This window comes from Haemorhous mexicanus, chromosome 2 (assembly GCF_027477595.1).
Source record: "Haemorhous mexicanus isolate bHaeMex1 chromosome 2, bHaeMex1.pri, whole genome shotgun sequence".
Classification (NCBI taxonomy): Eukaryota; Metazoa; Chordata; class Aves; order Passeriformes; family Fringillidae; genus Haemorhous; species Haemorhous mexicanus.
Window position 1 is genome coordinate 122,689,144 of NC_082342.1, and position 19,759 is coordinate 122,708,902.

A 19,759-nucleotide genomic window follows, 5' to 3' on the forward strand; every position below is an offset into this window, starting at 1 on the left:
GAATGACCCATGAGAGAGGCACACAGAGCACCAAGCCCACGCACCATTGCTGGGGTCGATGGCAACATCAGGGCTGGGCACAGCCAGGTGGAAGGTGATGTCCCCATTGCTCCCTGAGTCGGGGTCAGTTGCACTCACAGTGAGGATGACACTGCCAGCAGGTGTGTGCTCTGGCAGCAGCACCTGGAAGAGGAGGAAGCCGCAGTCAGCATCTGGTTCCCCCCCGCTCAGAGCCCCCAGCATCCCTAGGACAGGGGTCTAGTGTTGGCCAGGCAGCCAAAGCCAAGGGTGCCCATCCTCTCACTGGCCAGGGAAACCACATACAAGAGGTTTGTGCTCCTAGACCCTTCAAGCATTCCTGGGGCTCCCTAACCCCTTGCCTGGGCTTCAGTGCTGCAGCACACACTGCCCAAGCCAGCCTTCAACAGGGACCTGCCCAGGTCTTGCCACAAACACTTGCCTGGGCTGTGACCCATTTCCCACTCCCTCTGGCCTCCCCATTGTGCTCATCAATTTCTGCTGGGCCCTCTGCATCCAGCTGTGCCCCTTGCAGGGGCTGGTCCCAGGGTCACCTGCCTGGTTTCAACTCCTTCTATGCCACAGTGAGAACATGAGGGATGCCAGGATGAACAAGTGGGTCAGAAAGTGGGACCAGAAGGGGCTCAGACCCATCCTCTGTTTTGTAAGGGCAGGTGGGCCAGGCAGGAGCTGCAGAGAGCTTGTGTGGGATGGCTGGCACACCCGCTGCATGTACCTGATAGAAAACCTGGGTGAAGGTGGGCACATTGTCATTCACATCCTCCACGAGGACGGTGAGGTTGGCCTCGGTCTCGTGGCGAGTGTCAGAGGCGCGCAGGGTCAGGGTGTAGAGGCTGCGCTGTTCGTGGTCCAGCGGCCCCGTCAGGGCAATGTGGCCCCCGTAGCGCAGCACCCCAAAGGTGTCTGCCACGTCCCCCTCCAGCAGCAGCGTGTAGGAAAGTGCCGGGCCCGAGTCCACATCGTTCCCAGTCAGCTGGGCTATCTGGGTGCCCAGCAGAGTGTCTGTGGGGAGCACACACGTGAGTGAGCAGACCCATCCCTGCCCAGCATACCTGGCTCACCTGGTGGGAAACCAGTTCAATCCAGAGCCTGAGCACCAGGAAGAGGGGAAGATGCCATGGGAGAGGGGGATGCCGGGGGGAGGATGAAGGTCTCGGGGGCTTGGCAGGACAGGTGGAGGTATTGCATGGGCTCAGGGCATACTGGCTGAGGACTCTGAGCAGGCAGGGCAGGTGTCTGCAGCAAGTGCCAGACACGAGGCAGGGGCCCGGGCTGAGTTGGTAATTCAGGTTGCTCCCTCAGGACACAGCAGCAGCACAAGGGTCATGCTGGAGAGCTCGGGGGGCTTCAGCAGGTCAGTGTGACCCAGCTCCTGAAAGGGACTGGCCTGGCCTCCCTGGGGGATCCTCCCCACCCCCTGGTGCCCATCGTACCCCAGCTCTGGCCCTCAGTGCTACAGCACTCACTCTCAGGGACACGGATCTCCCAGGGGACCGGGATGGTAGGGCTATTGTCATTGATGTCCATCACCACCACGGTCAGCGTGGCCGAGCCCATCAGCGGTGGTGTTCCTCGGTCCATCGCTGTCACCACCAAGCTGTGGGCAGGCATGAGGGTCAGATGTGTGTCCACACATGTGAGGGAGCACCTCACCCATGTACTGGGACGTGCACTGCACACCTGCGTTGCACCTGGGACGTGAACTGCAGGTGTGCACAGGCCTGGAGTGTGTGGGGAAATGCAAAGCAGCTCAGACTTTGGGGTGATGGATCTGTGCAGGGCATCCTCTGGAGGTTTTTAGGAAAAGACTGCATGCAGCACTCAGTGCTCTAGTCTACCTGAGAAGGTGGTGACCAGTCACAGGCTGGACTCAGCAATCTCAGATGTCTTTTCCAACCTCAATGGTTCCGTGATTTGGAGAGCACATGTAAGGTAGTAGGTGTGGTACCTGGAGAGCATGGTGGGGCACGGCAGCAGGTTTTTACACACCTAAGGCATGTGTTGAAGTCTGGAAGGTGTGTGGGTGCAGGCAGAGCACCTTGCGGGATGCAGGCAGGTGTCTGGGGCTCTCTGACTGCTGGGGAACACCTGGAATGGTGAGGGGTGTGCGGATGGAAGGAATACCCCAGACTCCCACCACGGGGATGAGGGCAGAGGAACCCCCAGCCATGGGGGCACATGTGGAGGGGGAGAACACGAACTGGGGGTCCTCATCAGAGCAAGGTGTGTAGGAAAGGGCAGGAGAAGCCTCAGATTCACAGTGGGGTGTTAGCCAGCATTTCACATACGTGTGGATGGACACGTCCAGAGCGTGCACATATGGCGAGGGGCCCAGAGGACCTCTCTGGATGCAAGGGGACATCTGGGGGAGCTAGCACAAGGGTCTGGAGCCATGTGGCAGGACACAAGGGTCCTGTGCTTGGAAGCAGAAGAAATTGAGCAGATGCAGTGCGGATTAAGGAGGCAGAAAGGGGAATGGATGAACCTAGGGCCCTGTCACAATCTCCTCAGCTCTGTAGAGACCTGACTGAGCTGTGTGTGGGCTCATCTTGGCCATCTGGCTCCTGTGTCCTTCACTCCCACTGACCCTCAGCTGTGCTGCTTGATAGAGCCATTTCACAGCTTTGGGGGCACCAAGAACAGTGTTCCCCACGCCCTGGGGCTGTGCTCCACAGCTCTGTCCCTGTCCTGGCATCCCCTAGCTTGGCTGCACTCACCGGGTCTGGGACCAGATCTCTCTGTCCAGGATGGCAGCAGTGGTAATGGTGCCAGTCTGAGGGTCAATGTGGTACAAGCCTGGCATTGGCAGGGACTGGTTGATGGCATAAGTCACCTGCCCATTTACTCCCTGGTCCAGGTCATCTGCCAGCACCTGCAAAGCCACATGAGATTCAGCTGTGGAGCCCCTGAGGCAGGACTTGTGTGCTGGTGCCAACCCCAGGCCCATGCAGCCCCCATCCCATAACTCCAGCCAGGCCAGGGCTCAGGTGTCCCTGTTTGTGCCCCACCATACCTGGATGACAGGTGAGTCGTAGCCCTGTGACTCCCAGATGAATGCCACATAGTTCTGCAGCTGGAAGCGGGGCAGGTTGTCATTCACATCCTGGAGGTTGAGGTTGATGGCCATAAAGCCAAAGGAAGCTGCAGTCTCTGCCTGGATCACCAGGCGCAGCCGGGGGCTGGCCTCGAAGTCCAGGCTACTGGAGTCCTGCACTGAGATGGCACCTGGGAGGGGCAATGGAGGGAAGGGGGAGTGATGTACCAGCACCATCCATCCATCCATCCATCCATCCATCCATCCATCCATCCATCCATCCATCCATCCATCCATCCTCATCCATCATCCATCCATCCATCCATCCATCCATCCATCATCCATCCATCCATCCATCCATCCATCCATCCATCCATCATCCATCCATCCATCCATCATCCATCCATCCATCCATCATCCATCCATCCATCCATCCCTCCATCCATCCATCCCTCCATCCATCCCTCCCTCCATCCATCCATCCATCCATCCATCCATCCATCCATCCATCCATCCCCATCCATCATCCATCCATCCATCCATCCATCCATCCATCCATCCATCCATCCCTCCATCCATCCCTCCCTCCATCCATCCCTCCATCCATCCCTCCATCCATCCATCATCCATCCATCCATCCCTCCATCCATCATCCATCCCTCCATCCCTCCATCCATCCCTCCATCCATCCTTTCTCAGCTGGACAGGACAGACACACTCAAGAGCTGCCCTGAGTGATAACACCCACACCTCACTGGGGACAGGCAGTTCCTGCTGGCATTACAGCATGTGACCGTCCTCCCATCTGGAGACCCCCCGGAAGGCGGAGCAGAAAAAGCTGTTCTACCATGACATAAGCTCATCCAGCTCCAAGCCAAAGACACCTCACTGCAGCTTTGAGTCCAGTCAGAGTCTCACAAAGTGCTCTGAGGACAGACAGCCCCTGCCAACAACCTGAACTGTGGGCAGCTAGGCTGCTGGAGTGACAAGGTGCTGCTGTCCCACCTGAGGAGGAGGAGGGCAGCCAGCAGGATGTACTGAACTAATTGACAACATTCCTATGGACATGTAGGGACACGTTAAATTACCCCAGCTTGCTCCAAGCCCTGTCCAACCTGGCCTTGGACACTTCCAGGGATCCAGGGGCAGCCACAGCTTCTCTTGGCAACCTGTGCCAGAGCCTCACCACCCTCACAGGGAAGAATGTCTTCCCAAAATCCCATCTAACCCTGCTCTCTGAGGTTTTGGGAAAAGGTCTAATTATGGGGGACCACAATTGCACTGGGAGCAGCGCTAACAGCCTCTGCCAGTGACAGGGCAGTGTCCACATTCCAGTACTAACATCTCTCACCTCACTGGTAGAGTGTGGACAATGCTCCTGTGCCCTGGGGGCCCCAAGCACCTGAGCAGGCATGAGCAGAGCTCCCCAGGTGTTCCTGGAGCTGTACCTGAGCTGGGATGGATCAGGAAGGTGTTCCTCTCGTTGCCACTGATGATGCTGTAGGTGATGTGCCCCGAGGAGCCCCCCATGTGCATGGCCTGGACACTCGCCACCTCAGTGCCTGGGAGAGCAAAAGGGTGTGAAAAGACAGAGGAGCCTGGGAGCACGTGGCAAAGGGTCAGGGTGACGCAGGGCAGCACGTGCTGTACCACAGGAGCACTGCTCTGCTTGAGGACACTGTGACAGGGGACCCAAGATCTAAGGTTAATGTTGGGCTGGGAGCCTGGTGTCATGGTGCCTATCCATGGTGCCTCAGTGGTCTCACTGTGACCCTGGAGACCTTCTGGGAGCACTTGGACACCTGTGGCTGCCTACAGTGATCTGAACACCCTCAGGCCAGCCTACAGGGACAGGGACACCACCCTGACCAGCCTGGGCACCACTCAGACCCTGCAGTTCCTTGGGTCTGCCCAAAGCACAGCAGGACTTCCCCAGACCCCACAGTGCCCTCAGGTCAGAGCTCCCCACAGTGCTGCTCCCACCTTCCCTCGCACCCTATCCCATTCCATCCCAGCACTTTCTGGTCGCTGCCAGTGGGTACCTGGGGCGGCATTTTCGGACAGGGCCACATCTCTGGTGCTGCGAGGAAAGCGCAGCCCCCGGTAGGGCTCCTCCTGCACGTGGATCACCACCACCCCTGTGGAGGAGAGTGCTGGCTGCCCCAGGTCCATGGCCAGCACGAAGAGCGTCCGCTGGCGCTGGCTGAGGGAGCCGAGGGGCTGCAGCAGCTGGATGTCCCCCGTGTAGGAGTTGATGGCGAAGGCGGAGCTGGGGGTGGCAAAGCGGTACAGGATGGAGGCATTGGCACCTGCGTCCCTGTCCTCGGCCCTCATGGTGGCCACCACCTGCTTGAGCGGCGTGTGGCGGGACAAGTTGACGGTGAGCGGGCTGTGCAGGAAGGCCGGGACGTGGTCGTTGACGTCTCGCACCACGACAGTGATGCGCACAGCCGTGCTCCTGGGCTCCCACGGCGCCGAGTCCACCGCCTTGGCCAGGAAGCTGTAGGTGGGCTGGCGCTCCCGGTCCAGCGCCTGGGCACTCCGGACGCGCCCGCTCTGCGGCTCCACCTGGAACATGCCCAGCGACTCGTTGCCCAGGTAGTAGGAGACCTGCCCATTGGTGCCCTCATCCGGGTCTTCAGCCACCAGCTGCAGCACCAGGGCACCGACCGGCAAGTCCTCTGGCACCTCCACCGTGTAGCTGGCCTGAGCAAAACTGGGTGCATTGTCATTGAGGTCCAACACCTGCACAGTCACCGACATGGTGGCACTGCGTGGGGGAGAGCCGTGGTCCTGCACCACTACAATGAGGCTGTAGGAAGCAATTTGCTCTCGGTCGAGGGCATGTGCAGTGGAGAGGACACCAGAGACGGGGTCTAGGCTGAAATCCTGCCCAGGGTCTCCACCTAAAAGAGAAGAGGGGGAGTATCAATGCAGCATGCCTGTAAGTGGATGAGAAAGGCCCCGGAGAGCATGAAGCCCACCACCATGGGATCTGGCAGGATGGGTAGAGTGAGCCGCAGTGGGAGGAAACTCCTTGGGCTAGCTCCATATGAAGAACTGACTCTAACCACTCACAGGCCAGTGCTGCTGCCACAGGGAGTTGCCAGGCAGGATACAGCAAAAATCTGAATTGGCAACCTGTGAATTAACAGGTCAGAGCAGCCAGCAGAGGTGTGGAACTGGTCTAAGCCTGGGGAACTAGACACAAGCCTGGGGAATGTGCAGGGCAGCCTGTCCAGATCTTAGGGTGCTCTTCACTGGGGGCAGAGAGCTGAGAGATGACAGGTATGCCGTGCAGTTTGCAGCAGGAGAGAACTGATGTGGAATGGGACTGCTGCAGTTCCCAGATCCAGGGAAGCCCAGGGAGAAGTCCCACGCACCCATCTCACCTGCCACCCGGTATTCCAGGCGTCCGTTCTCCCCATCATCAGGATCAGTGGCCCGCAGGGTGTAGAGTGCCACACGACTCTGGTTCTCAGGAACCTCCACGGAGCAGGACTCACTCTCCAGGTGGGGTGCATGGTCATTCTCATCCCCCACCGTGACCCACACCGTGGCCTTGGTGAGGCTGGGCGGCAGGCCAGCATCCCGTGCATAGACTGCAGGACAGCAAGAGCACCAGAGGCTGACTGGGAGCTACAGCCAAAGCACCTGTGTGCAAACACCCAGGCACCCACAGGAGCAGCCAGGCATGTGAGCATCAGCATTCCTGCAGCCCCAAACCACCCCACAGCCTCTCCTCCCTCCCTCTCTCCCTCCCCATGGCCTGCCCTCTGTAACACTCCCCAGGCCAGCAGCAGTGAGTCCCTGTGCACCCCAACTAGCCCCCTGCCCACTGCCTCCCTTTGCTTACCTGTCAGCACGTGCTGCTCCTGCTCCTCCCGGTCCAGGGGACGCGTGGTGACAATGAGCCCTGTCTGTGGGTGGATGGAGAATGGCCCCCCGGAGAGACCCCCATAGGACACCTGCCCGTTGGCACCTGTGGGCACAAAGGTGCTCTGAAGGCAGCCCAGCAGCAGCCCCAGTGCCTCGTTTGGCTCCCAGTCCTGCACCTCCTGGCTCTCACCTGGAGCTCACAGACACTGTGTGAAAGGGTGGGCTTGCTCCCTGGTAGCAGAGGTGTGTGGGGGTCCCAGCCTAACCCAGCCGCTGGGAGGCCAGATGGGCCAAGGAGAACCCACAGAACAAAGGCCACGGGCCAGGGGACCAGAGGGAACCACAGTCCTAGTTCCATTCCCACCCTCTCCCAGGATTCAGCCCACCTCCCCCCTCCAGGCCAGGTGCTGATCCTTCCTCTGGCCAGCCAGGCTCTCCAGACTGGCAGAAGGGAGCAGGGTATGCCCAGGCCTGGGGCTGCATTTCCAGACAGGCCCTGACTGAACTGGGCAGCTCACCCTGGCCTGCATCCTCACCCAGATCCCGGTCCGTGGCCAGCACCTGCAGCACCGGGCTGCCGGCTGGCAGGTTCTCCATGATGTGGGCTTGGTACTCGGGTTTCTCAAAAACAGGAGCCTCATCATTGATGTCCAGCACCAGCACGGACAGCAGCTGTGTGGCCGAGAGGCGTGGGAAGCCGTGGTCCGTGGCCACCACCGTCAGGTTGTGCTGCGCCACCTCCTCCCGGTTCAGGGCCCGCACGATGGAGAGTGCACCTGTGGGCATGGGAGAGGGGCAAGCTGGCACCAGGGGAACTGGGCCTTATGCCTCGGGACTACTGTGTGGCTGCAGGCACAGTGCTGCAGGACAGATGGATTTCAGGAGACAGCAGCACTGTGCCAACCAGATGCTGTGCTTGGGACTCCCTGCACCCCCGGTCTCCCTCCTGGAGCTCCCCAGCCCACACCCTCCATGCTCCCACACACCGTGCAACGTCCTCATGTGCCCCTGCACCCTCCTCAGCCTCTGTGTTCCCAGGATCCCTGCCGCCGCCTCTGCAGCCCTCACCAGTGCTGGGGTTCAGGTGGAAGCGGCCATCGGCATTTCCTGCTCGCAAGGAGTAGCTCACACGTCCGTTCTCTCCCAGATCGCTGTCCTGGGCCACCACGTGCAGTGCCACAAAGCCCGTGGGCTGGTCCTCCATGACGCTGACGGTGGCCGGGGAGAGGAAGACGGGCACGTTGTCGTTCTCGTCGGTGACGAACACGCGGGCTGTGACGGCGGCCGAGCGGCGCTGGCTGACGTTGCGCGCCTGGTCCGTGGCCTCCACCACCAGCAGGAAGGAGGCAGCGGCCTCCCGGTCGAGACCCTGGCGCAGGATCAGCTGCCCCGAGCGGCCATCGAGCTGGAAGGGGGCTCCGGGTGGCTCCAGGTGCAGCAGAGCATAGCGCACCTGGCTGTTGGGGCCCACTCCATCCCCATCCAGAGCCTGGAAGGTGAAGATGGAGGAGCCAGCCTGGGCATTCTCAGGCACCACAATAGTAATGGGGTCTTCGGGGAAGGTGGGTGCCTGGTCATTGCAGTCCTGCACGTGGATGTGGACCAGCACTAACCTGCTGGAGGGATAGCCGTGCTGCATGTCCTCAGCACTCACCTGGAGCACGTGCCGTGCCCCAGCTTCATAGTCCAGCTCACGGGCAGCGTAAATCTCCCCTGTCATACTATCAACCACAAAGGTGCCATCCCCACCACCTCCTACCACCGTGTAGGTTAGCTGTCCTCTTGCAGGGGCGTCCGGGGGGGCCGCTGAACCAATCACAGACCCCGGCTTGACCCCCTCGAGGGGATGCAGGGTCAACACAGTGGCATCAGGCCGTGGCAGCACACGGGAGGACGGCAACACCTGTGAGGAGAGGAGGGCGTGAGGGGCACGCACAGGGCACACGCTGGAACACAGGAGGGTCCCTCTGCTCCTCTGAATACACTTTTCACTGTGAGGGTGCCTGAGCCCTGGCACTAGTTGCCCACAGGTGGTGGAGTCTCCAGCCTTGGAGACAGCCAGAAGTCACCCAGACAGCCCCATGTGAGCAGGGGGCTGGCGAAGGTGACCTTCACAGGTGCCTTCCCTCAGCCACTCTCGGGCTCTGTGACTGGGTCCGATCCTGCAAAGCCAACGGATGGCAGCAGAAACAATTCTGCAAACATAAGCAGAGTGAATAAGAAGGGAGGTCACATTCACCCCGATGGGAGGCACAGAAAGAGAACCCAATATGACCCCAAGACAAATAAATACTATCTCTAGTTTTATTAAAGATACTGGAGTTAATTTGGGCATGAGGTGCACTCGCAGATGGGAGAGAGGATGCTGTAAAGGCCACCACAGTATGTCCTGAAGGGAAAACCCACTGAAGAAGCACATTCCTGTCAAGGGGCTGGGGAAAACGGGAGTAACAACAAACCCGTCAGCCCAGAGAGGATCAAACTCAGTGACTGTCAAGCAAATATCTATTACAGGGATGCAAACCAGCATGATGGGGATGGCCAGCCTAGCCTCAGTGCTCTGGAGGCTGTAGAACAGCTCTGATGACAAGAACAGTTACATAGTGTAAAAAGGAAATGGTGTAAAACATGTTGCTGGTGGCTGAAGGTAGTTGTCGCAGGCTCCACTCCTCAAGGGAACGTGGTATATCAGACCTACCTGGGCCAGAACTCAGCTCTGGAGCTCCCACACTAGTGAGGGACAGGCACAGAGTGGGGATGCTGTGTGGCAAAGGACTGAGAGACCAGCTGGCTAAAGAGCAACGGGCAGGGCTGCTGGAGGTGGCGCAGCAAGGACAGCCAAATGGCCTTGGCAAGGACATGGAGAAGAAGATGTGAAACAATGTTCAGTGGGAGTGCCTCGGTGGGGGCAACCGGAGCCTCGGCTGTAAAAGGAAGCTCATTACCAACGGTAAAGAAAGAATGTAGCTGTGTGGGCAGCATCAGGCAGGGAGTACCAAAGTGACACAGACATGAGGGGCACCCTGCAGGTCAGAATAAACACCCTGCAGGTGAGAACACTGGTTTCAGCAGACACTGGGAAGAGTGGAAGTCTCTGTGCCAGGAACCTCTACAAGGGTATCTAGGACAGGGTCAGCTGTCTAAAGCCTGAAGAAGGCAGAACTGCAATTGGCAGTTCTTTGGACATGAGAACCTGGACAGGAACATCCCTTCCTGTCCAGGCTCTCCCTGAGGATTTTAGGGCTGGATAAGCAGCTGAGCAGGAGCAGAGGGTGCTCAGGGATGAAGGCAGTAGGGGATGAGGAGGTGAGCAGAAAGGCTGCCAAGTATGGATGGTGTCGTCCAAGAGGCAAGTGTTGGGCAGGTGGCACAGGGACAAGAGGAGCTGGCGTGCAGGGACGGGAGGAGCTGGTACCTGCACACGGACGATGGCCGAGGTGCTGCGCGGCGCCGCGCCGCGGTCGCTGGCCGTCACGGTGAAGAGGTACTCGGCCCGCTCCGCCCGCCGCAGCACCGCCGCCGTGCGCAGCTCTCCGGTAGCCACGTGCAGGGTGAAACGCTCTGCCCAGGGCCCTGCAGAGAGAGGGGAGCGTGGCTGGGGGAAGCATGGCAGAGAGAGGCCAGGGGAAAGTGCCAAGGAGGGAGCGCGCTGTGGGATCCCGGGCAGCGGCACCCACTGCCTGGGTGATGGCTGCCGGGCAGGGCAGCGCGGGTTTGCCGTTCCGGAGCTCGTACCTATCAGGGAGTAGATGATGGTCCCGTTCTCCCCCTCGTCAGGGTCCTTGGCCTGCAGGGAGGCGACCAGGAGTCCCGATGGCTTCTCTTCCAGCACCTGCAGCATGGCCCAGGGAGTAGTTACATGGCACAGGGAACCGCTCAGGTCACCCCACAGCTCCACAAGCACGGCATGACCCAATGAGGTCTGCACCATCCTGCACCAGCCCTACACCTTACCCACAAAACAGACTCCCCTCAAGCTGTGCCTGAGGCTGGGAACACAGAGGAGCCCACAGAAATTGGCCAGGGGAGGTTCTGCCTCACCAGCCCTCCTTCCCTTCTGTCCCGTTTAGCAACCTACTCGGCAGGGTGGGGGCACACTGGAGGAGGGCACTGCTTCACCCGTGGTACACCCAGAGCCTCTGCAGGTAGGTGACTGCAGGGCTCCACAACAGTCCCAGTCCTCCCTGCCCCAACAGACACCTTCAGCTGGAAATGCCAATGTGTGAGCCCTGACAGCCCAGTGCCAGCCTCTCTGGCCACAGACAGGGACCTTCTCAGTTCCCACAGCTAGCCAGGGAGGTTTCCCACCTCTGGAAGTGCACCTGGCAGATCTTCTGGGGCTCAGGTACCTCAACTTGGGCCTTTTCCCTTCTCTCCTTTGTTCCTGGGTAGCACCGCCTGTCTGTAGGTACTTTAGACCCCCAATTTATGCCAGTGCAGCACAAGACCATTGAGACATCCATCCCACGTGCTCGGGTAACCTCGTGTCCTGAGGGGAGCTACCTCCTTGGCAACCGAGATCACACATTGCAGCACTGCACACCTTCTCTGGATAGCTATGGAACTGGATGCACCCCCATCACTGTCCCTCAGCACCTGTCAGGTTTTGGAACCCTCCTCAGAAAACATCCCCTCGCTGCTGCAGACCTGCCCCCTCCAGCACACACTTTGGTGGAACAGGACTCCCACTTGGCACAGGCTCTGCTGTTCCTTCCATCCCAGCAGAGGCCAAATTCCCACCTCAAGGGGACAGACCTCACATTCCCATCCCATCAGCACATCCTGTGGCAGAGACCACCCTCCCAGAGCCAGCTGTGCAGGGTGATCTGTGCCACTTAATGCATTTAGGAAAGAGACAAGTGGAATCCAAGCACGACTCTGGAGAAGAGGGTGCAGGTTTCTGGATAGAGGTGAGGGCCATAGCTATTGCCCAAGCTGCTGGCACTGTGCTGAAGCCCTGGGAGGGGAGACCAGAGGAGCTGGACTCGTTCAGCCAGGCTAGGCAGTGCTGGGACTGTGCTCTGTAAACACTGGAAGAGGGAGGGAAATTCCAGAGAGAGAGGACAGCTTTTTAAGCAAAAACACAATATTGGCACAAGAACAAATGAGTATAAAATGGTCAGAAATTAGTTTAGGCTGGAAATGAAGAGATGTTTTCTAGTACCAGATCAAGGAATCTGGAACAGCATTTCACAGCAGTGATGGAGGCACAGACCTAAATATAGCCTGGCCCTTGATGAAAGGAAGGTCTGCATGGACACCTCGACGTGGGGCCATGCTTCAGAGGCCCCTTCCAATCTCTCCCTGCCTCAGGCCGGGGCAACATCTGCCCCACTGCCCTCAACCCAGACTTGAGAGGCTTCTGCTCCTCCTCTCCCTTCCATGAGGAATCAGAGCCCTTTGACAAAAGCCCTTCGAGAAAAGCACCCTCCTCAGAGTGTCAGAGGAGTTCCATGAGCAGCACCCACATGTACAAATGCCAGTCCAGTCACACAGACAGGAGTAAGCAGCAATGGCAGTGGGCTTGCCCATGCACACTGGTAAGACAGAGGCCATGTGGGCATGTCTGGGTCTGCCCAGCCTCCCCGAAGGTTGCTGCAAAGCCCAGCCTGGTCCCAGGCTTACAGGGCCCTTCTGGCCACCAGCACAGCTCCGGCAGGGGCTGGCAGGGGATGCAGAGAAATGTGAGAAACATGGTACGTATGGAACAATCCTCCTGTGAACTTCCCCGGCTCCCAGCCCACTGTGGCTCAGACACTTCCTGAGCCACAGATCGTATTTGTGCTCATCAGCCTTTGATGGATTTTTTTCTTTCCATGAATTCATCTAGTTCTGAACCCATGCAACTCTGGACAATGATTTCACAATTTAATTACATTCTGCATGAAGAAATGCTGCCTGTGTTTATTTTAAACCTGTTGCCTGGTCAGTTCTTAGGGAGCTGCCCAGCCTTGTGTTATGAAAAAAGCAACTTCTCCTTTCCCCATGACTCTGTGCACACCTCTGTGATATTCCTGCAGCTTTGTCCATGCCAAAGAATGTTTTATTTCTGCTTGGAACCATTATCTGCCAGAGATCCCATTAACATCCTTTTCTAAACAGTTTCTATCACTTCTGCTCACTTAGGGAATGGAACCAGACAGAGAGTGTGGGCAGAATCTGAGCTGTGGGTGATGATATTTTCTTTCATTCTCTGTTTCTCGTCTAATTAAACTCAACACTTGGTTTGCCTTTTTGCCTGCCCTGAGCCTAGTGTGGCACATGCACAAAGCTCCAGGCTTCTCCCCAAACTGAAGCAGCCAGTTCAGAGCCCACCCCTAAGTGCCATCTGTGTTGCTTTCCAGCAACTTGCTTAGCAGCAGTGATTTCATGTCCCATCACCTTCCCTGACCCAACAGTGGAACAGGATCCTTCTACAGTTCTTCACAGGGAGCCCTCACCTTGAATGCTGTGAATAGACCAGTGACATCAACCATCACATCTTTGAGGGGATACAGCAAAACACCAGCACCAGGGGCCTGCCCTCTGTGAAAACAGGCACTCCCTTCCCTTTGCTCCCTCTCCCCTCTCCTAGCAATCATTCCCTGGGAGGATCCATCACTGCAGACCCTTTGCAAGCTCCCCCTGTACTGCCAGTACATCACCAGTGCTTCATCTCAGCACGCTACAGCTGGTGCTCAAAGGTGAACACAGAACCCTCCTCTGCTTTGCCTGAAGAACCCCAACATGAACATGCCCTGAGCATGTCTGCAAGAAACCATGGAGCTTTGTGTTATCATCCACTTTTCCTTCTTCCTCCAAGTCGCTTCTACATCCAAAACATGGCTCATGGTAGGCTGTTATGGTACTTCACCCTTCTCTATCTCTGCTTCCAGCACCTGCAAACCAAAGTGCCCAGACAGGTGTTTTCTCAGAGCTGCTGCAGCATTTACCTGCCCTCAGAACTCTGAACCTATCTCAGCCTGTCCTGTCCCCTGAAGGACGCATCTGCTTCCATGGTCTCTTTGCAGGAGCAGAGCCCTCCCAAGCTCTAGCAGGGCCCTTTCAGCACTTTGTGCCCCCAGACACTGGGATCAGCTGCAGATCCTGCCATGTGGTGTGTCACACATGTCCCCACAAGGGCTCCCAGCAGATGCCAGATGGAGCAACGCCGTATCTCAGAGCCCATCCAGTGTCCCCTCAGCCATGCTGTGCCTGGCTAGTCCCGGGCCTGTCTGCTCCCAGAGCCTTGCTCAGAGACAGGGCAAGACTTACTGTGCCCCCTTCACCTCCTCTAGGCTCTGGGAAATGTGCTCACCCAGGCCAAGCCCTGCCAGCACCTTTGCCAGCAGAGCAGGGCATGCAAGAAGATGGCTGGGCAAGGAATGACTGCACCCTAGGATGGCAAGGGAGGCAGCAATGAACAGGGAAGGCCTGGCTGGAGCTGCAGAGCGTCCCCAGATCTTGTGTCACCCAGGTGGCTACCAACACAGTCCTGTCTGCTCTGACCTGTCTGGGTGCCCAGCTCGGGCAGGACGTGTGGCAGAGGGTGGCTGCCACCATCGTGGTGTTTCTGAGCCAACTCAGAGCTAGGGGCTTTGAGCACACAGCCTGATGTTCAGCAAAGGACGTGCAGAGAGGGCATGGCCATGGAGCTGCAGGCTGCCCCTGCTCTGTGCCAGGGCCCCTCAGCTGGCTCCCCCGAGCCCTCGCTGGGGGGCAGGTCCTCTCCCAGTTCTCCTGAGCAGTACCCATGCAGCTGGGTCTGCAGCACACGCAGTGCCCAATGACTGCTGCCACCAGAGTGTGCAGGGAAAGCCTGGCTGGCAGACACAGCAGAGTCACAGAAAACTCTTGTGCATGCCAAGCCCAGCTGGATAACGTTTTCTTGACCTCCTGGAAAGACAAGTGGCTGTACTCGAAATCCCCAGACCTAGAGGGTGATAGCTCTGTGTGTCTCCCTGCTCACCACTGTTCACCCTGGCTCTTCTCTGAACCTGTGTCAGGTTCAGGGCTCCTTTTGCTGTCCCTCCCTACAGGCACATGTGAGCCAAGAGCTTCTGCCCACTGGCCAGTCCCGACTGTGCCAGAGCCCTCCGGAGTCCCTGCCTGCTCTGTGCACCAGGATTTCTGCCCTGCCCGAGGACATGCCCCTCCTGCCACATCTCAAATTTATCAAACTGTCCTGGCTGCTGCATGGATCCAACTCATGCCTCAACTCCTACCCTGAAGCTCTCCTGGGTCCTCCTACCCACCGCCTTTTCCCCAGCAGTACCACCTGCCCCCACACCCAGAGGCCACCAGGACCCATAGGTGCTCCAGCCTGCACCCCTACCTGCACAGTAAGCTCCTGACCACTGCCCACATGGAGGAAAGCAGGAGCGTTGTCATTCTCATCCAGCACAGTGACATAGATGGTTCCGGTGGCACTGCGGGGCGGTGCTCCCCCATCCTGCACAATCACCAGGAGCTGGAAGTTGGACTGCTGCTCCCGATCCAAGCTGTGCTTGGTGCTGACCTCTCCTGTGAAGGAGAATCCCAGAAGGGTTTGGGTTGGAAGGGACCTTCAAGCCCATCTTGCTCCACCCTGCTGCCATGGGCAGGGACACCTTCCACTATCCCAGGCTGCTCCAAGCCCTACCCAACACGGCCTTGATTGCTTTCAGGATGGGGCAGGCACAAGAAGTGAGAACACCGATAAGCAGGGACACAGCTCAGCCCACAAGCTGCAGAGCCATTAGAGCAGAGCCTGTGCTCAGCTGTGCTATTCAGGCGTGTTGCTGGAGCCCAGCACTGCGGGGGCAGTAAGGTGAATATTCTGCTGCTGCATTGGCTTGGCTGCCATCACTGCTGCCCTGCCCTGGGCTTTCTCACCAGACAGCCCCACCTAGGAAGCCAGGAGTCTCTCACCTGTCTGTGTGTGGATAAGAAAGTTGGGGTCATGCTGGAGCAGGCGGTAGGTGAGCCGGCTGTTCTGCCCGGCGTCCCGGTCGCTTGCCATCACCCTCCCCACAGTGCTGCCAGGAGCCTGGTTCTCAGACACGGTGAAGAAGTACCGCTCCTCGCTCAGCCGAGGGCTGTTGTCGTTCTCGTCGGTGATGCTGATGCGCACGGTGCTGGTGCCGGTTTTCCGTGTGTCTGCCGCGGCCCCGGTGCCTCCCACCGAGGCCAGCACTGTCAGCACGTACAGGTCCCGCGTCTCCCGGTCCAGGGCACTCTTGACGTACAGCCAGCCACTCTCGGGCACGATGCCGAAGCTGGCAGCGTCCCCATCTGCACGCAGGTGGTAGGTGAGGGCCGTGGGTTCCACATCGTGGGCCAGGGCCCTCACCTGAAGGAAGCGCGTGGAGACGGGAACACCCTCCTGCACCTCCACACGGTAGGTGAGGGTGTCAAAGATGGGTCCGTTGTCGTCCTCGGCTTGCACGTGCACCAGCAGCGTGAAGGTGGAGCTGAGCTGGGGAACGCCACTGTCCCGGGCCACGATGGCCAGGCTGTAGGCTGAGATGGCCTCGTACTGCAGGGCCCCAAGGAGCCGCACTGCCCCCGAGGCACGCTCCACGACGAAGGTGCCCTCACCTCCCGAGACCAGCTCAAAGGTCACCTGCCCATTGGCACCGCTGTCACGGTCCTCAGCCTGCAGGGTGTAGACTGTAGTGCCGGGCTCTGTGGCCTCTGGCAGCAGGATGGAGTCAGAGGGAGCTGGGAATGCCGGCGTGTTATCATTCACATCTGACACGGAGATCTTCACACGCGTGTTGCTGTAGGCAGGGGGTGAACCGCTCCGGGCCTGGACATCTAGGATGAGAACTGCCTGGGACTCGTGATCCAGAGGCAGGCTGGTGCGGAGCTGCCCCGAGGCCGAGTCGATGGAGAAATAGCCATGAGGGTCCCCCGAGGAGATGGAATAGAAGATGTCATCAGCATGACCTGTGGGCAAGAGGACGGAGACAGAAGGATGGCAGTAAGCTGCCATCCAGCTTACTGCCTCAGCCCCGGGGTCAGGAAGCTGTGGCCCAAGGGGGGCAGCAGCACAGTGCTGTGTCCATGTGCACAGTCCCCAGGTGTGCTTATGCACTTGTGTGAGCACAGGTGCTGAGCTGGGTGCACACTCAGGTGTGAGTGTGTGGAGCTCTCAGAGCAGGGCCACTCCATGAGGAAGTGTGGTGGATGCTGGACCTCAAGGATGGTGTGGGGACAGGGAAAGTGGCAACATGCAAAAGGGACAAGGCTGTACCTGGTGGGTTCTGGGCCTGGACAGCCCCCACAGTGGCGCCCTGTGGCATGTCCTCGGGCACGCTGAAGAAGTACTGAGCTTGCTCAAAGACAGGGGGTGAGACTGTGCCCTCCACGATGCTGATGTTTACCCGGGCATTCGGCTGTGCCTGCAGGCCCCCCCCATCCTGAGCAGAGATCACCAGCTGCACCAGCGTGTTGGCTTTGCCACTCAGAGACCAGGACAGAGAAATGACACCTGAGGAAGAAAGTCATTGATGTAGCATTGTGCTGCACCCCTGTCACCTGGCACCAGGGAACAGGCCAAACCATAAGATGGAAAAGACAGACCAGAAGGGGTAGAAGATAATGTGCATCACAGCGGGAGCCCACCACAGAGGAGCTGGAGTGAATGAGTGGAGCTCTCCCAGGAAAGCCTCTCCAAATCCTATTCACTTTGTCTTACAGCCAGCTCTGAGTTTAGTGGTGGTACAGGCTGTGGGACACAAGCCAGAGGGCAGGTCTTGGAGAGGGAAAGGTGGGGAAAGGGCTTCCAATGTGGGGCACAGGGTGAGTGTCATAACACAGCAAGCAGGCCCTGGGCTCGCAGAGAGGATCTGGGAGGGGATATAGAAGTGAAGGACCATAGTTGATAGGCCTTACAAAGGAGGTGGCCCTGTATTAGGAGGGCTGGTAGGGCTTGTCGCCTTCCCCTGCTGGGACTTGAGAACCAGTGTGCAGATTCCCCAGAGCACCTTTCTGTCCTGCTGAGAGTCCCTGGCATCACATACCCATGCACCCCCTTCCCCAGCAGAAACTGCTCTGGCTTCGAGCAGATGCAGCCAATGAGAACAGCGGGATCAAGAGTGACAGAGTTATAGAAGAGAGTTAACTGAGCTGGAGAAGAGGGGACTAGCAGGGACAAGAAAGGAAGCAGGATACAGCCTGATCATACAGCTGATCATACAGCTGTGTGATCAGCACACAAGAGGAAGGGCACAGTGAGTCGGAGATGGGGAATGGGGAGAAGAAGGAAGACAGGACAAATGAAGAACAGAACAGGGAGCAGAAACAAAAAGTCAGGGACTGAGTCTGGGAAGGGATTACCAGAGGCTAAGGAAGTTTAGCAGGGAAAGATGTGGCAGGGAGAGGAACATATGTACTCTGGAGACAGACTGCACTGCTGAGGTGGCCAAGCAGTGACACTCAGACTGGTTTTGATGCATCCCACACCAGAGTGCTCCAACTGCTGCCTGCTCTGGCTGCCTGAGATCTCACCTGTGTCCTTGTTGAGGGAGAAGAGCGGGGGCGAGTTTCCCAGGACGATGCGGTATGTCACCCTCCCATTGAGCCCCTCGTCCTTGTCGTGGGCAGTGACACGCAGCACGGCCGTCCCCGGCATGCTCTGCGTGCTGATGCTGGCAGCGTACTCCAGCGGGTAGAACACTGGCCGGTTGTCGTTCGTGTCCTCCAGGAACACCTTCACATACACCATGGAGTTCAGGCCGCCCTGCAGAGGCACCGGATCAGGGACAGCACAAGGACAGCAGCACCCCCTGCACAGTGCTGGCTCAGCAGCACTGCGTGTGCAGCCTCGCCAGCACTCACCCCATCCACAGCAGTGATGGTGAAGTCGTAGGCAGACGTGCCCTCATCACGGTCCAGGGGCTGCACTGTGCACAGCTGCCCTGAGTGCTTGTCAATGCTGAACTGCGTGGGGGTGACGCTGCCGATGCCAGAGCCAATGGAGTAGGAAAGGGAGCCAAACGCACCGCTGTCTGCGTCTGTGGCTGTCACCTGTGTGAGGGAAGGCACCACCTGAACAGAACAGAACAGAACCAGCCAGACCCAGCCCAGTCCCACCACCACACCCCAGTGCCACCTTCTGCTCCATGGCCACAGCCACCATGCCACCCTCAGAGCTGGCCATCACAATGCAGTGTGACAGCAACTGTGGCTCTTGTCCCAGACCAGCCACTGCTTCTTCTGCAGGACATGCGGCACTGCAGCAGCAGGAGCCCCTGCACCTCTCTTCCTTCTTTTCTGCAAAGACACTCAAGATGGGCCAGGAAGAAAGTCACCCCCCTGTCACCACGGCCCTGGCTCTGTCCTGTTCTCAGGGCTCTGTGTCTAGCAGCCCCAGACACGGGGCATGAGGATGGAGGGTGGCACTGCCCTGAGACAGTCCAGTCTCACTTGCCTGTAGCACAAGAAGCGCGCCCACTATGACAGACGTGGCAGGAGGAGGAATGCTGCTCCCTGCTTGCCCTCCCCAGCTCCTCCTTTGGGCTCCCACAGAGCTCAGGTCAGCAGAAACCAACTCCTGACTCCACATCCCTGCCCACAGCTCCTCCACCAGCTGGGAGCTCCATGGAGAACAAAGCTGGGGGACAGAGCCGGGGGAAGGCAGCTGGGCCAGGCCCGGGTGAAGTGGAGTTCAGGGCTCGTCAGCCACAGCTCCTCCCCGCAGCAGCCATGGGGCCTCGGCCCCGCACGAGGAGCGCAGGAACGCCGCGCCGAGCCAAGCCGAGGGCCCGGCTGGGGGCTGCGAGCTGCTCACCGGGGATGCAGGGACCAGGGGAGGGGACACAGGGCCTGCAGGGCACAGTCAGT

The 19,759-nt window shown here is 58.8% G+C and overlaps 1 protein-coding gene across 1 annotated transcript in view; it reads right to left on the reverse strand.

Annotated features, from left to right (window-relative positions):
• Positions 1-19,759, reverse strand: part of DCHS1 (dachsous cadherin-related 1) — a 43,505-nt gene that overhangs the window by 5,091 nt on the left and 18,655 nt on the right. Inside the window, exons 3-20 of the mRNA XM_059840285.1 lie at positions 18,755-18,943; positions 18,425-18,656; positions 17,169-17,405; positions 15,842-16,861; positions 15,267-15,454; positions 10,688-10,784; positions 10,368-10,525; positions 8,021-8,855; positions 7,489-7,728; positions 6,930-7,055; positions 6,466-6,675; positions 5,116-5,979; positions 4,522-4,635; positions 3,053-3,264; positions 2,757-2,911; positions 1,506-1,636; positions 755-1,041; positions 45-183 (exon numbers count right to left, since the gene is read on the reverse strand). Coding sequence (XP_059696268.1) covers positions 45-183; positions 755-1,041; positions 1,506-1,636; positions 2,757-2,911; positions 3,053-3,264; positions 4,522-4,635; positions 5,116-5,979; positions 6,466-6,675; positions 6,930-7,055; positions 7,489-7,728; positions 8,021-8,855; positions 10,368-10,525; positions 10,688-10,784; positions 15,267-15,454; positions 15,842-16,861; positions 17,169-17,405; positions 18,425-18,656; positions 18,755-18,943 — 5,434 coding nt within the window. The remainder of the gene's footprint in view (positions 1-44; positions 184-754; positions 1,042-1,505; positions 1,637-2,756; positions 2,912-3,052; positions 3,265-4,521; positions 4,636-5,115; positions 5,980-6,465; positions 6,676-6,929; positions 7,056-7,488; positions 7,729-8,020; positions 8,856-10,367; positions 10,526-10,687; positions 10,785-15,266; positions 15,455-15,841; positions 16,862-17,168; positions 17,406-18,424; positions 18,657-18,754; positions 18,944-19,759) is intronic.